The sequence below is a fragment of the Crotalus tigris genome, unplaced genomic scaffold, assembly GCF_016545835.1.
Source record: "Crotalus tigris isolate CLP2741 ecotype Arizona unplaced genomic scaffold, ASM1654583v1 scf7180000024514.4999324561:1519799, whole genome shotgun sequence".
NCBI lineage: Eukaryota > Metazoa > Chordata > Lepidosauria > Squamata > Viperidae > Crotalus > Crotalus tigris.
In genome coordinates, this window is record NW_024100687.1 from 1 (window position 1) to 16,262 (window position 16,262).

The 16,262-nt window shown below is 39.2% G+C and overlaps 1 protein-coding gene across 1 annotated transcript; it reads left to right on the forward strand.

Moving 5' to 3' along the window:
- The first annotated feature begins 9,827 nt into the window (after positions 1-9,827).
- On the forward strand, positions 9,828-15,089 carry LOC120303976 (prickle-like protein 2). Its single transcript, XM_039333977.1, has 2 exons — positions 9,828-10,677; positions 14,713-15,089. Exons 1-2 carry the CDS (start codon positions 9,840-9,842, stop codon positions 14,742-14,744), a joined length of 870 nt encoding a protein of 289 aa, XP_039189911.1. The 5' UTR covers positions 9,828-9,839; the 3' UTR covers positions 14,745-15,089.
- Positions 15,090-16,262: the final 1,173 nt, after the last annotated feature.

Below are 16,262 nucleotides of genomic sequence, written 5' to 3' on the forward strand. Positions count from 1 at the left end.
TAGTAGTAGTAGTAGTAGTAGTAGTAGTAGTAGTAGTAGTAAAGTTGGAAGGGACCTTGGAGGTCATTTAGTCCAACCCCTTGCTCAGGCAGGAAAGCATATACCATTTCGGACAAATGGCTGTCCAGTCTCTTTTTTTTTTTTTATTGAAAAATTTTAAAAAGTTTTTACAAAAAACAGAAAACAACAATACAACGACAAAAAAGAACAAGATTAGACAAGACAAAACAAGCCTCCCCCAACCCTCCCCAAACCACCCACACCCTCCCCCCCCCGGAGCTTCCCAGAGCAGAATATAGGCTTAATTAAAAAAGTTAAAAAAAATTGTATAAAAAGAAAAAAAAAGAAAAAAGAAAAATTAACAATAGAATATATATATATATATATATATATATAAATAAAAATTATAAAAAAGCTAAATAATGTTTTTTATATCCAATTTAAATTGTATAAACTTTATCCATTTGTCCCAAACAGCAAAAAATTTCTCTTGCGATTGTTCTTTTAAGAAAGCCGAAATCTTTGCCATTTCCGCCAAGTAAGATACTTTAAAAAACCACTCCTGCAAGGTAGGCAAAGATTCCTTCTTCCAGTATTGTCCTACTAACAACCTTGCGGCTGTGATCAGATTCAACATCAATATAACCTCCTTTGCATCGCAATCAGTAACTATACCTAACAAAAATAATTGTGGAGTAAATTTTACCCTCTTTCTAAAGATTCTCTGAATATTCCACCATATCTTAATCCAAAAAGCTTTTATATTTTTACACGACCACCAAATATGATAATAGGTGGCGTCCAAACAACCACATCTCCAACATTTAGGCTGTAGGTCAGGATACATGAGAGACATTTTTTGTGGATCAAGGTGCCATCTATAAAACATTTTATAAAAATTCTCCCTTAAATTCTGGGCTTGTGTAAATTTAACATTCCTCACCCAGATAATTTCCCAGATATCCAGTGGAACTGGTTCTCCAAAATTCTGCACCCATTTAATCATACAATCTTTAATTAATTCTGATTCTGAATCCAGTTCCACTAGAACCCCATAAATTCTCTTAATATGGGTTTGTCTTTGATCCTTTACTTGCTTGAAAAGATTTTCATCTTCTCTAAGAAAACCCACCTTACGATCCAACTTCCATCTATCTGCTAATTGTCTATATTGAAACCAAGAATAAGTAATATTTTCATGTATTAACTCTTCCAATAATTTTAACTGCCAGTTATGTCCATCCCATCTAAGTAATTGTGTATAAGACACCGTATCCATTTTAACACCTCTCCTTATGCCCTCTATCGCATGCCAAGGTATAGCCCATAGTGGTATTTTAAAATCACTTTTATAATATTTTCTCCAAACCCTAAGTAAAGAAGTTCTTATAATATGAGATTTAAAAACCCGATTCACTTTCTTATTAAATATTAAATAGGCATGCCAACCGAAAAGTAAATCCCATCCCTCCAGATGGAGTATCTCCAAATTTGTTAAATTTACCCAATCACTAATTAATGTTAAAGCCACCGCATCGTGGTATAATTTCAAATTCGGTACCTTGAGTCCACCTCTCTCACGGGACTCTTGCATGATTTTAAACTTTACCCTTGGTTTTTTCCCTGCCCAAATAAATTTATTAATACCTGTCTGCCATTCGTTTAAATTAATCTCATTCTTCAAAATCGGTAACATTTGAAACAAAAAGAGAAACTTGGGTAGGACATTCATTTTAATCACTGCAATTCTTCCCATGAGAGATAGCTGCAACTTCTCCCAATTCCTCAAGTCTGTCTGTATCCTAACCCACAACTTTTCATAATTATTCTTAAACAGTTTTGCATTAGAAACAGATAAAATAACCCCCAGGTATTTTACCTTATTAACAATTTCAAAACCAGTCAGATTAGCCAAAATTTGTTTATCCCGAGTAGTCATATTTTTAGGTAATATCTTAGTCTTATTAACATTGACCTTGAAACCCGAAACCAGTCCATATTGATGAATCAGCTGCAATAACATTACTACAGAATAAATAGGTTGAGACAAAGTAACCACCAAATCATCTGCAAAAGCTCTCAACTTATATTCTTTTTTGTTAACTTCTATTCCTTTTATTTCCTGCGACCCTCGAATCTTGATCAACAAAATTTCCAATGTTAAAACAAACAATAACGGCGACAATGGACATTCCTGTCTAGTACCTTTCTCTATTGTAAAAACCTCTGACAAACCCCCATTAACAATAAGTTGTGCCGTTTGTTTTTGATATATTGCAGTAAAAGCTTGTAATATTTTTTCACCAAAATTCATCTCTTCAATTACTCGTAACATAAAATACCAATTCAGTTGATCAAAAGCTTTTTCAGCGTCTAAAAATATCAACCCTGCAGGAATTTGGTTATTCTTGTCCAAATATTCTAGTAAATTAATAATTTGTCTAGCATTATTTTTCATATATCTACCAGTTATAAAACCAGATTGGTCCCTTTGTATGAGGTGGTGCACAACCCTCATGAGCCTATTAGCTAATATTTTTGCAAAAATCTTATAATCAACATTTAAGAGAGATATAGGTCTGTAATTCTTTAGTAAAGTAAGGTCTTGGTCCTCTTTTGGAATCAAAGATATAAAAGCACTGCGCCATGACGGAGGGATCTCTGAACCCTGTAAAATACTATTTAAAAGGTCAGCTAATGGTTGTATCATCTCTTCCATTAAAGTTTTATAATAAACAGATGTCAAGCTATCCACACCCGGTGCTTTCCCTAATTTCAATTGTTTAATTACTATCGCAATTTCCTCATTAGTAATTAAACCATTAATTTCATGTTTCTGATCTTCTGTCAATTTAGGGAAATTAGCCTCACTTAAATATTTGTTTATATCTAGAGTTTGTACATTAGTAGATTTATATAGTTTTTGATAGTAATCTAAAAAAGATTTCTTAATCAATTCCTTCTGGTACACTAATTTACCATTATAATTTATTTTATCTATTATTCTCTGTCTCTGTTTCTTTCTTAATTGGTAAGCCAACCATCTCCCTGGTTTATTGGCATTGCAAAATGTATTTTGTTTCATAAACAATAAGTTAGTTGCAGATTGATCTGCCATCAACATATTAAATTGTGTTCTTAGCAACTTTATAGATTCTTTAATCTTTTCATCTAAAGGAGTTAAAATCAAAGCCTTTTCTTTTAATTTAATCTCATCTTCCAATTCTTTACGTTTCTGAATCTGCTTTTGTCTATGAAAATTATTCATTTTTATCAAGATCCCACGCATAAATGCTTTACTTGCATCCCATTACCATTGACATTGGTGTCCCCTTGTACATATTCAAAGCAAAATAGTCCTTTAAACACTCCTTTAACTTTGAACATTCTTTTCTTGTCTAAATAAATTTTCATTCACCCTCCAGGATCTTCTCTCCTCTTTTTCTTGAATCAGCTCCATCCAGACTGGACTATGATCCGTCAACGACCTAGGAAAAATCTTTACATTCTTTACCTTATTATATAAATCCGTTGTAATAAAAAAAATCAATCCTTGAAAAGGATTGATGTCTATCTGAAAAAAAGGTGAAGTCTCTCTCCTCTTGATTACGTTCCCGCCAATAGTCTCTCAATTCCCAGTCTTCTTTCATATCAAAAAAGGCTTTAGGTAATTTAGCCTATTTAAAAAGAGGAGAAGAACCTTTCTTGTCCCTTTGTGTGTCTAAGACACCATTCCAATCCCCCATTAATATCACGGATCTATAATCCAGCGAGATTATTTTCTGATGTAACAGTCTATAAAATTGTTCCTGTTGTTGATTTGGTGCGTAAAGTCCCACTATGAGTATTTTCTTACTATATAAACCAAGTTCAATCATTACATAACTTTCTTGGGGGTCTGATTCTACCAGACAAACTGGTAAGTTTTGCTTAACATAAATAACCACTCCCCCTTTCTTCCCAGGAGCAGGAGATACAAAATGAGATCCCAGACGGGCATTAGCTAAATACTTTTGATCTTTAAGTAGGATATGAGTTTCCTACATCGTTGTTATGTTGTTTTAAGTAGTGAAAGATTTTCTTTCTTTTCTGAGGGGAATTAAGACCGTTAACATTCCAGGTCAGAAACTTTGCCATCTCCCTTAACCAGGAGCCTGGAGAAGACTGCCTGAAGATCTGCCATTGCTGTATGTGTTGCAGAACTCTTGGGTCTTGCTCCTCCCACCGGCAATGAGGCACTTTCCAAAGAAGATTCTTTAGTTTCTTTCTTTTGTTGCTCCTTTTCCTTATATCTATGTGCTGCACGGGTCATCCTCTGCTCTTTAACCTCTGTTTGACGTTGCCATTCCAGTTGTAACTTCCCGGCAGAGATCAGACCTAATGCTTCAGATTGTTGTTCCAGCTCTTTACCACTCAAAGGTTTCTGAACAGATGACGCTGAGCCTGCACCCAGGACCGTATTATAAAACTCTTTAGCTTTAGCAACCGTATTCAACCTATAACGCATCCCCGCATGGCTCAGAGCGATACCCATCGGAATCTCCCATCTTAGCTCATTAGCTAAGAAAGCAAAGTCTTTCCTGTTTCTTAAAATTTTAGATGGAATTTCCTTTAAAATAATAACATCTTGAGCAGCAATCTGGAATCTCTTGTTATAAAAAGCTTGTATGATTTCATTACGCAGGGATCTCTTTGTAAAATAAATCACCACATCTCTAGGCAAATTCTTCTGCTTTGCAATCCAAGAATTAACTCTATAAATTTTTTCCACTTCTCTGCGTAATTCATCTTTATCCATATTCAAAGCAACAGCTAGGTCATTAAGCACCATCTCTGTCAAATCTTGATTCATGTCCTCCTTCAGACCTCTGATTCTCAAAGCATATTCCATTTCTCTATACTGGGACATAAGAATATCCTCTTGTGAAATCTCCATCTTCCTTTCCATATCTTGAAATTTATCCTCAAAAAAATCAACTTTATCTGCGACTTCCTCCACCCTCGAGTCCAACTTCACCACCATGGAGGCCAGGCCTGATAAGGCTGTAACTATATCTTGCCTCAAAATAGTATTATTATCCTCTAATAACTCCTTCATTTCCTTCATTTCCTCTTTGCTTTCAGATTTGATCTGTAGAAAAAGCTGCTTCATTTCATCCCTAATTTGGGATACAGCATTTCCCATTATGTCTTTAATCTCTTGTGCAGACAGGCCTGGCAAAGGAGGGGAGGGTGGGGGCTGCGCTGGTGGAACAGGTTTAAGTTGTTGTTGCACAGTTAAAGTTGTGGGAGAGGAAACCACCTTGGATAGTATAGAAGGCGGTTGTCTCTTTGAAGCCATTTTTCAAAACAAAATTATCTCTTTCCTTCTTTCCAAAAAAAAAGAAAAGGGAAATAATAATTAAGAAAAAAAACAAAAATACTGTAATCCTTAAGATTCCAAAAAGAAAAAAAAATCAAAAAAGGAGTCCAAAGCTCACTCAAGAAGAAAGAAAAAGGAAAGTAGAAAGAGAAAATCAAAAACAATCATTTAAGTCCATTTCCTTCCAGAGAAATAAGAACAAAGAGAAAAGAAAAAAAAACGAGCATTTTCAAAACGCCATCTTAATTGCTCTCTCCGTACCAGCAAAAAGAAACAAAGGAAAAAAAGACCAAAATTAATTAAAAAGGAAAAGTAAAATACTAAACTCTAAAAGAACATCCTTTAAACCGCCCTGTCCGCTTCAAAAGTAACTCACCGAAACTCTTTAATCGCGGAGGTGGAAGCGACGTTTCCTTTTGCTTCCGAAGAAGCAAAAACAGCTGGGAGACGGAGATAGGCAGGAGCTCTGAGGGAGCGCTCCGTCTCCCCCCTCAAAGAAAAAATCCAGAGGGGGTTCGGAGGTTCTACCTCTACTCCTGCAGTCTCTACCCCTTCCCTTTGCCCGGGAAGGGGATTCCGAACCGCGGGCCAGCTGGTGAACGCTGCGCTCCGCGGATCTGACGCCGTCCCAGGAGGACGACTACAAGGTAGCCGCCATCATCGCCGCTGCCTACCGGAAGCTCCCCGTCCAGTCTCTTCTTTAAAGCTTCCAGTGTTGGAGCGTTCACAACTTCTGGAGACAGGTTGTTCCACTGATTAATTGTTCTGACTGTCAGGAAGTTTCTCCTTAGTTCTAGGTTGCTTCTCTCCTTGATTAGTTTCCACCCGTTGCTTCTTGTCCTGCCTTCAGGCGCTTTGGAAAATAGCTTGATTCCCTCTTCTTTGTGGCAGCCCCTGAGATATTGGAATACTGCTATCATGTCCCCCCTCGTCATTCTCTTCGTTAAACTAGACATACCCAATTCCAGCAACCGTTCCTTATATGTTTTAGCCTCCAGTCCCCTAATCATCTTTGTTGCTCTTCTCTGTACTCTTTCTAGAGTCTCAACATCTTTTTTTACATCATGGTGACCAAAACTGGATGCAGTATTCCAAGTGTGGCCTTACCAAGGCATTGAAGAGTGGTATTAATACTTCACATGATCTTGATTCTATCCCTCTGTTAATGCAGCCTAGCACTGTGTTGGCCTTTTTGGCAGCTGCAGCACACTGCTGGCTCATATTTAGGTGATTGTCTACTAGGACTGCGAGGTCCCTCTCACAGTTACTACTATTGAGCAAGGTGCCACATATGCTGTACTTGTGCATTTGGTTTTTCTTGCCTAAATGTAGAACCTTGCTTTTTTCACCACTGAATTTCATTTTGTTAGATAGTGCCCAGTGTTCAAGTCTGTCCAGATCCTTCTGTATCTTAAGCCTGTCTTCTGGAGTGTTGGCTATTCCTGCCAGCTTGGTGTCGTCTGCAAATTTGATGAGTTCCCCATCTATCCCTTTGTCCAAATCATTGATGAAGATGTTGAAGAGCACTGGGCCCAGAACAGAGCCCTGGGGCACCCCACTACACATTTCCTTCCATGTAGATGCGGTTCCATTGAGGACCACTCACTGAGTACGGCCGGTCAGCCAGCTACGGATCCATCTGGTGGTAATTCTGTCTACCCCACATTTTGCTATCTTATCAAGTAGTAGGTTGTGATCTACTTTATCAAATGCCTTACTGAAGTCCAAGTAAATTATGTCCACAGCATTCCTTTGATCCACTAATTTTGTCACTTGGTCAAAGAATGCAATAAGATTTGTCTGGCATGATCTATTTTTGACAAACCCGTGTTGGCTTTTGGTAATGACTTTGTTTGCCTCTAGGTGTTCGTTGATTCATTGTTTGATTATCTTTTCCAGGATCTTCCCAGGTATTGAGGTCAGGCTAATAGGTCTGTTACTAATGTTGATGGCTAACCTAACATGTTAATGAATTAGTCAGCATAATTGGCAACAACTTAGCTGTTTAAATCTATTTGTAGATAATTGTTTTGATTTTGGTGTACTGGTTTTACAAACTATTGTTAGCCTTTTGAAACAATTTAAAGAAACATCTAATGGTTACTCCAGGGGTCTTCAAACTTGGCCCTTTTATGACGCTGGCTGAGGAATTCTGGGAGTTGAAGTCCACAAGTCATAAAAAGGCCACATTTGAAGACCCCTGGGTTACTCACTCTGGGCTAATGGAAGGATGATTAGTTTTAGGCCCATTTTTGCAGTCTATTGGGGATAGTTTTCTCATTGTCATAAATTTGCATGTGTTTGATTAAACCTCACGGCATACTTTGGTAAAAAGAAATTATTACTATTATTATAAAAATGATGTTCCTATTAATATAAGTAACTGAATTTAGGAGATAGATTCTCTGAAGAGCAGTGAGGATAAAATTGATTCTGCAAGATGAAAAGTTATAATAATTGGTGACTCATTACTGTTAGTAATTAGGCCACAGCCATTGACTCACAAAGAGTGTGGGTCTGCCAGGAACACAGATTAGGGATGTGACAGAACCATTTTGAAGATTTATCACGTTCATTGACAGTTATCCCTTCATGTTAATCCATATGAGGGAGAAATGAAGAACATGCATTCAGTTTATGTACACATTCATTGGCTGGCTTCCCACATCACGCTTAGTCATTGTGGGGATTTTGTTTGTTTGTTTTGGTTTAGTATGTTATGAAAACTCAGCCATTGTGGTTTGTAATGCATAGATTACAGTTTAGTTTGCCATGAATACCTAGCTAATAATAGTTATTCAACAGTTAAGAAACCACAGCTTAACAGTATATGAAGCAGTCACTTCTTAATTTTCTCATCCTTTTGCATCATAGTGGATCACTAGAAAGTTAGCTTCAGATCAACACTGTAACTCAATGATCACAATCAATTCAACTCAATTATATTTTACATATAAGTTGGTCAGGGAACTTTATTGCACATTTCTAACCAACCACTCATTCTGTAATGTATCAGGATCTGCTGGGCACAATTTAATGCCAGCAGCTGCATTTCAGCTTTGAGTAATCAACTGGTGACCACTTTCCAAAACATAGGTGTCAAGTTCTCAACAGAGGATTGACACAGCAAGAGTAACAACTAAAACTGAATTAATTAATTAATATGACTTGATCTAGCTCTGAATAAAGCTTGCCCTCCAGTTATCTAGATCGAACCTTCATCAAGCTAGTATTAAGACTATAATTTTTCAATATCAGTTAAGATTCTTCATCCTGAGTTCATATGGTCAGTATCATCTTGCATATCTGAAGGGTATCAGGTGGGGAAGTTTGTCTATTATCCCTTTTTAAATCTCTTTTTATTTAAACATTTGGAGCAGGCCAGTTGACCCTTTAAAAAATATATCCCCCTGAGGTCCGAGAATGTAACTTTTTGTTTTACTGCAAAGTAAAAAAAAAAAACCACCCAACTTAAGGGAGGTAGCAGGAAGTTGTGTTAATTTCAAGAACAGCTAGCCTGACCCATGACAGGTAAGCTTCAGGATCCTTTCTGATTGAAAACAGAGTGTTTTTTATTGTTGAAATACTAATTGGCCTAATTCTTTTTGATAATCCCCAGGGGGTACTGAATTACGAGCAAGGGGGTTTTTTTGTCTTTTTTTCTGCTGTTTCATGGCAGAAGATTGATGACAAAACTGGCAAGCGGGATAATTCTCTGAGGGCTCCATTTTCTTTCTGTTTCATCAGACAGACTAGAGAAAAAAGATGATTATTAACTTTTTGGGCTCTGGAATCTGATATAAAACCAGAGCAAATGTATCTAGTGATGAGTCCATATTCTGAATGCTTCTTTCTCTGGATAGGATGTAATTATAATATTCCAGAAAAGCCATATAGAGCTCCAATAGAAAAGAACATATGTAGCTCCGGGTTGAACTCTGGAATCCTTGGTGCTCTCTGAGCTTAGTTGTTTGCTGGAGGATATTTTATTACGTTGATGTTGTCTAGTTATATAATGAAACGTCTGCAAACAAACAAACTCAGGGACCACCATGGACTCCACAGGCTATATTTCCAACATTTTTTTTTCACTATTGGAACTGTTAGCATGAAATAATGGAGCGATGTGTTTAACACATTCTGCTTCCCCATATAGACTGCTCTACCTATAGAAATCTTTTGCTCTCCATTACAAGTGTTCCATTTTTGAATGTTTGTGTGCATGGAAAATTTCGCGGTAAAAGAACTGCATGTACTGCCTGATGTGCTTAAGGAACAAATTCGATCAGATCACCTTTTGAATTATAGTAGAATAATGGGAGAACGTCACAATCACAAGTATTACTAATCTTTGCTCAGTAGGTACTATGGGGAAAAAATAGCTTGCTAAATGTCTCATCTGCTTTGCTCCAAATTGTAGTATGATTGGCACTTATGGTATTTTTCTCCCTTACCTAAAGGCATCGATCAGGGTCAGATGACGTATGATGGTCAACACTGGCATGCTACAGAGACCTGCTTTTGCTGCGCCCAATGTAAGAAATCTCTGCTGGGCCGACCATTTTTGCCAAAGCAAGGACAGATTTTTTGCTCCAGAGCCTGCAGCATGGGTGATGATCCAAACGGTTCAGATTCATCAGACTCTGCCTTCCAAAGTGCCAGAGCCAAAGAATCCCGGCGTAGTGCTAAGATTGGGAAGAACAGGAACAAAGGAGAAGAGAACGCCAGCAGCCAGAATAATCAATTGCAGGTGACCTCCAGCAGACTGTCTGCAGACGTGGACCCTCTCTCCTTGCAGATGGACCTGCTGAGTTTGTCCAGCCAGACTCCGAGCCTAAACAGGGACCACGTATGGAGGAGCAGAGATGAACTCTACCACTACGGGAACAAAATGGAGCAAAGTCCATCACAAAGTCCTTTGCAGCTGCTCAGTCAGTGTAACGTCAGGACGTCTTACAACCCAGCACAGACACCAGGTCCTCAACAAGAACTGTGGGGTAAACATTTCAACAACCCAAAGAGAAACACCTCTCTAGCCATGAAAGGACATGGTAGCAGTTTCATTCAGGAATGCCGAGAAGATTATTACTCAGGAAGGCTTCGGTCGCAGGAGAGTTACAGTGACATGTCCAACCAGAGTTTTAGTGAAACCAGAGGGAGTTACAAGTATGACCAAGAAGAAGACAGTAGCATGACGGAACCGCATTGCCGGACCAGGCATCCACTCAGCGCGCTGAAATTCACTGAAAAATTGTCACGCACAGAACAAACTCCTCGGGGTTCAATGGAGTCGCTGGCTCTTTCCAATGCAACAGGTAAGATCTGTGGGTAATCGGCTACTAGAGTACGGTTTCATGTCAGGGAAGGCAAAGAGAAAATTTAAGGTTAATTTTAACACTAACTCTACAGTTAGTGAAAGAGAAGGGAATCTTTCTACTCTCGTGACAGGCAGAAATGCCTTGATCATGATGTCCTCACATTGCACAAATACATATTTTATCTCCAGCTGCCTGAGAGCAAGAATTTAATTGAAAGAACAAAGAGAGAACATAGGTTAGTGGCAAGCTAACATGATCTCACACTCAGGCGATTTCTCTTATCCTGTGCGAAAGAGGAAAGTAGGGTATGGATGCAACAGAGGGAATAGTATTAAAAGGTTGGGCAAAGAAGCAGGATAGAAAAACGGGCAGAGGTTTGTCAAAGAATTCTGCTTAAAGTCACCTGCCAATGTGCCAAACTAGCCTGTTAGATCAGAGCTACTTAGCCTACAGTTCTTTTTTCGTCTCCTTAGGATGGAGGGCAGAATAATTGAACGAGATTATTACACTGTTTCTCTCCCTCCCTCTCCCCCTTCCTCTCTCTTTCCTTTCCTCAAATCATTATTCAGAGATTTTGATAGAGATGCATAACTCTCTATTAAGCTCTCTTGGGCATTAACCATATTCTTCGACACAGTAATAATAGCCATAGCTTTGGTAACTCTACAGTAGCACTTACCATAAAGCAGAATAGAACTGTTATCCCAGTTAGCAGATTTTGGATGACCTCAGGAAGCAAATATTTATTTTAATATTTATTATTATAATGATTGTCAAGGATAGGAAAGGGTGCGTTGTCACTTTGTGCCTCAGACAACAAAGTAATTTGGCCTGGCTTGGGGTACTTTGCAAGCAGAGGACAGTGTGCGCTGGGTGCTTAACCTGTGCAGCAAAACTTCTTGCCTCATTTTTGATCAGGCGAAGTGAAATAAGTAAGAGAAAAATCCACCCTGCATGTTAATTCAGAAGGAAAAGAAAAAAATAATGGATCTTTGGGCAAAGCTTGCTGAAACAGATCGATCCTGGGTATGATGGGCAGGAGACGTAAGGGAATTGGAGGTCTGTGTGCAGGTCTGCTTTTTCCACATTTTTTGATCACGTTGAGTCAAACTTGGGTAGACTTTAAAGCAAATTCCTGACAGTGAGAACAATTAATCAGTGGAACAGCTTGCCTCCAGAAGCAGTAAATGCTCCAACACTGGAAGTTTTTAAGAAGAGACTGGACAGCCATTTGTCCGAAATGGTGTAGGGTTTCCTGCCCGACCAGGGGGTTGGACTAGATGACCTCCAAGGTCCCTCCCAACTTTACTACTATTACTAAATTGTGGTTTTATGCAGCACCGTTCCTTGGTTTTTCTTTTGTGAGTATGGACTTTGCTTGGCAACTTTCATGAGTTTAAAAAGATAGCATGAGATGTTTATATCTACCAAGAGATGTTTATAGCTAAAAAACAAGGAGGACTGAAGAGGAAAAATTGGGTACTTCCACCACCTGTCAAATCATGTCTATGGGGTGCCACAACCATTAAAGTAATTGCTCATGTTTTGTTTGATTGTCGAATGAATGATGAATGAATGAATGAATGAATGAATGAATGAATGAACGAACAGCTGCTGGGACCTGATTTGCAGATCTGATTTCCTTCTGGGCTCTAATCTGTGCATGTGAGCAGAACTGCTTAGAATTGTACCGTACTTTCCGGCGTATAAGACGACTTTCGCAAGCATTAAAATTGGCGCCGAAGTCAGGGATTGTCTTATACGCCAAGTCGTCTTATACGCCAGAAATAACAGTAGTTTCCAGCGTATAAGACGACTTTGTAGGCATGCGACTCGGCGCCGAAGACGGAGGTCGTCTTATACAGCAGAATATACAGTAGTAAAGGCAGTTAACTACAATAGTTAACAGAACTAAGGGCCTGTCATATTGAAGAGATTGGGAGATCATATAAAGGGGATGTATTTACCTGACTGTTGATTCTTTGTATTTACCACATACGTATTTTATTACATATACTCCTAGACCAGAGGTAGGCAACCTTGGCTCTTTTATGACTCATGGACTTCAACTCCCAGAATTCCTGAGCTAGCCATGCTGAGGAGAAATGGAGAGGTTTCCATGCTGAGTCATGCTGGCTCAGAAATTCTGGGAGTTGAAGTCCTCGAGTCATAAAAGAGCCAAAATTGCCTACCCCTGTCCTAGACTTATAATTATTAGTTTAGTGACAGTTCAAAGTTACAACAGCACTGAAAAAAGTCACTTATGACTTTTTTACATTTATAACCGTTGCAGTAGTCCCTGTGGTCACATGATCAAAATTTGGATGCTTGGCAACTGGTTCATATTTATGACGGTTGCATGTCCCAGGGTCATGTGATTTTATCTTTTGTGACCACCTCACCAGCAAAGTCAATTGGGAAGCCAGATTCCCTTTACAATCGTGTTACTGACTTAACAACTGTGGCAAGAAATGTCATAAAAAAGGGCAAAACTCACTTAACAATTGTCTCATTTAGCAACAGAAATTTTGGGCTCCATTGTGGTCATAAGTCAAGGACTACCTGTAGTGTATTATCTTTTATCTAGTTTATCTTACATTTTGATTTTTGATTTCTATTTTTGATATGGTCATAAAGACTCATCAATTAATAAACTATTTAAACTATCTATGTAGAATTAGAAGTAAGAATTAAGGGCTGAAATTAGTCTTCCCCAAGCTGATACTTTGTGGACTGTTGATCAGTAACCTCTGTCCAGCCAGCAGGGACATCAACCTGTGCACGTCAAAGGTGAAACACATTTATTTGTATTCCTTTAAAACCGGATAAGAAGGATCAGCAAAAAAAAATTTGTAAATGCACACTTTAAAAAGCACTAAGCTCGCCAATAAAACGATTTCAGTTCATTCCGTAAAAGTTATAGATTTTGCCTAAGGAGGAATAAGAATAACATTCTGGGTTTTGCTTTTAACTGATAACAATATATATAGATATGTATCTGAAAATTGGCATTGTCGGTTTGGAAGCTAAGAGATAAATGATGGGGCTGTGAAATTAAATCTTTTGAAATGGAATTTTAACAGAAGGGAAGTGGGTGATGGAGTGGACCAATGGAAGAGCTGCCTTAGATTTGGCTTGCAGTATCTGGTGCTTTTATTCATTTACCTGAAGGAGATGGCATTTCTGAGCTTCCTAAGAGAGAGAGGGAGAGAGAGAGAGAGACAGAGACAGAGAGAGATCCTCTTAAAGGAGCAGTCATTGTAACAGAAAAAGGAAAACATCCTTCAGAGACTGCAGGTAATATTATTTGAAGAGGAGAAACCAAATGCAGGGTATAATTCCAGGGTAAAACAAATAAAAAATAATACAGTATAGGTACTCCTTGACTTACTACCACAACGGAGCCCAACATTTCTGTTGCTAAATTAGACCATCGTTAAGTGAGTTTCCCCCCCCCCCATCTTACGAACTTTCTTGTCACAGTTGTTAAGTGAATCACTGCAGTTCAGTTAGTAACAGTTGCTAAGTGAATCTGGCTTCCCCATTGACTTCGCTTGTCGCAAAAGGTGATCACGTGACCCAGGGACACGGCAACCATCATAAATATAAACCATGGTTGTAAATGTGAAAAATAGTCCTAAGTCGCTTTTTTCAGTGCCATTATAACTTTGAATGGTCACTGAACGATTGGTTATAAGCTGAGGACCACCTGTACATATAATTTGGATGTCTCATGGCAGCTTAAAATGTCTCCAAACTCCAGGAATAAGGAATCATTTCATAATTATTGAAACGCGCTGTTTGGAACCTTTCTGTTAGTATTCGTAATTACGGACGCTTCTGTCGGATCACGCACTGAATGACAAAATCACACAGCCTTTCTTGACTACACATGAGGTTTTCCTGCTCTTCTGAAATGTTAATTGTTTGATTGTAAATACAGATGCCTGCCTTTTTTTTTTTGTAGTTGTAAGAGCCACTTTTCCAGCCACTCACATATATAATCTGTCCATTTTGCTATTTTTGTTGCAGTCTGTCCACTAAGGATAGAATTGCTTTGCTGAAATCCCGACCTCCTACAACACTTGATGAAATGGCCAGCTTCTTGAAACTGCGTCTGATACCTCTCTGATGTGCAATCCAATTATAGTGACAAAATAATCAAACTCTTGTCTGCCTGCCTGCTTCCTTGCAGTCTTTTCCTAGTCTTGCATGAGCTCTTCTAGCGTCAAAGGATGTTCGTGATCACGTAAAGCGGCTGAGAGTGGAATTCTTGCAAATAATTTACCCGATTAAATAACGAGAGGTGTATTTATAAGAAACTTTGCATAGGATATAGGAATACAGGATGGAGTTTTTTCCCCTCCTAGTTTTGACACTAGGTAATAGGTATAGAACTGCAATTTGAATCCCACGCCCCTAAATTCTGTAAAATGGTGTTGAAGTTTAGAGTTTTCTGAAAAGATCCTGTTAAAAATTGGGAAGGATGATCATTTAAAAATCTTACTGGGCAGTAGCTTTCTTCCAAGGATTCCCTAGTTAAAAAAATACTAATCATGGGGTGTGATCAGATAGGACAGTGGTGGCGAACCTATGGTACGGGTGCCAGAGGCGGCACTCGGAGCCCTCTTTGTGGGCACACGTGCCATTGCCCTAGCCTCGCCTCTCCCCGCAACCCCCTCCTCTCTAGCAGCCCCCCTGAAGGAGAGTTGCCCCTGAGCGTGGCCCACCCGGAGCAGCGCAGCCAAGGACATGGCAGCCAGGCAGCGTAGACAAGACTCTGCCCTCACACCCCATCATGCACAGTTGATATTGCAGGGCACGGGTGGAGGGCGTGACTGCCATAGCGCTGCTGGGCTGCCTGGGCAATCTGCGGCGGGCCCTGGAGGTGGTGAGTGGCCCTGTGGACAGGCTGGGTGGGGGATGGGGGGCAGGGCAGAGGATGGAGCGGGGGGGAGTTTTGGGGCACTCGGTCTCTAAAAGGTTCGCCGTCACTGAGATAGGATGAACCTCTTGATATTCCCTAGGTTTTTTTTTTTTTTTTTTTTTTTTCAGATGAGGTTTTCTGAGTAGTTCTACCAGGAACTACTTCATGTAGTAGTTGGAAAGTACTATTCCTTCAACCTAAGTTTAGAAAAAGAAGAAAGATGCCTTGAATGTTTTTGGCCAACTCGGAAAATTTCAAAACTTTTTGCAACTTTTGGCAATTTTGAAACAGAAAAAGATGGCTGTACCGGTATAACTTTTGTGGAGGCTTGTACATGGGGGAGGTTTAATAAAGAATCCCCTCACAGAACCAATGGTGCCAAGTATCTTGATGCAATTTTTCTGAGGAAAAGAGAGTTCACTACACGCACACACCCCAAAAAAAGGCAAGGCAACAATCACACAGAATTCCAAATGAAATTAATCACCTTAACTCAGTGGTAGGCAACCTTGGTTTTTTTATGACTCGTGGACTTCAACTCCCAGAATTCCTGAGCCAGCCATGCTGAGGGGAAAGGGAGAGGTTTCCAAGCTGAGTCATGCTGGCTCAGGAATTCTGGGAGTTGAAGTCCACGAGTCATAAAAGAGTCAAAGTT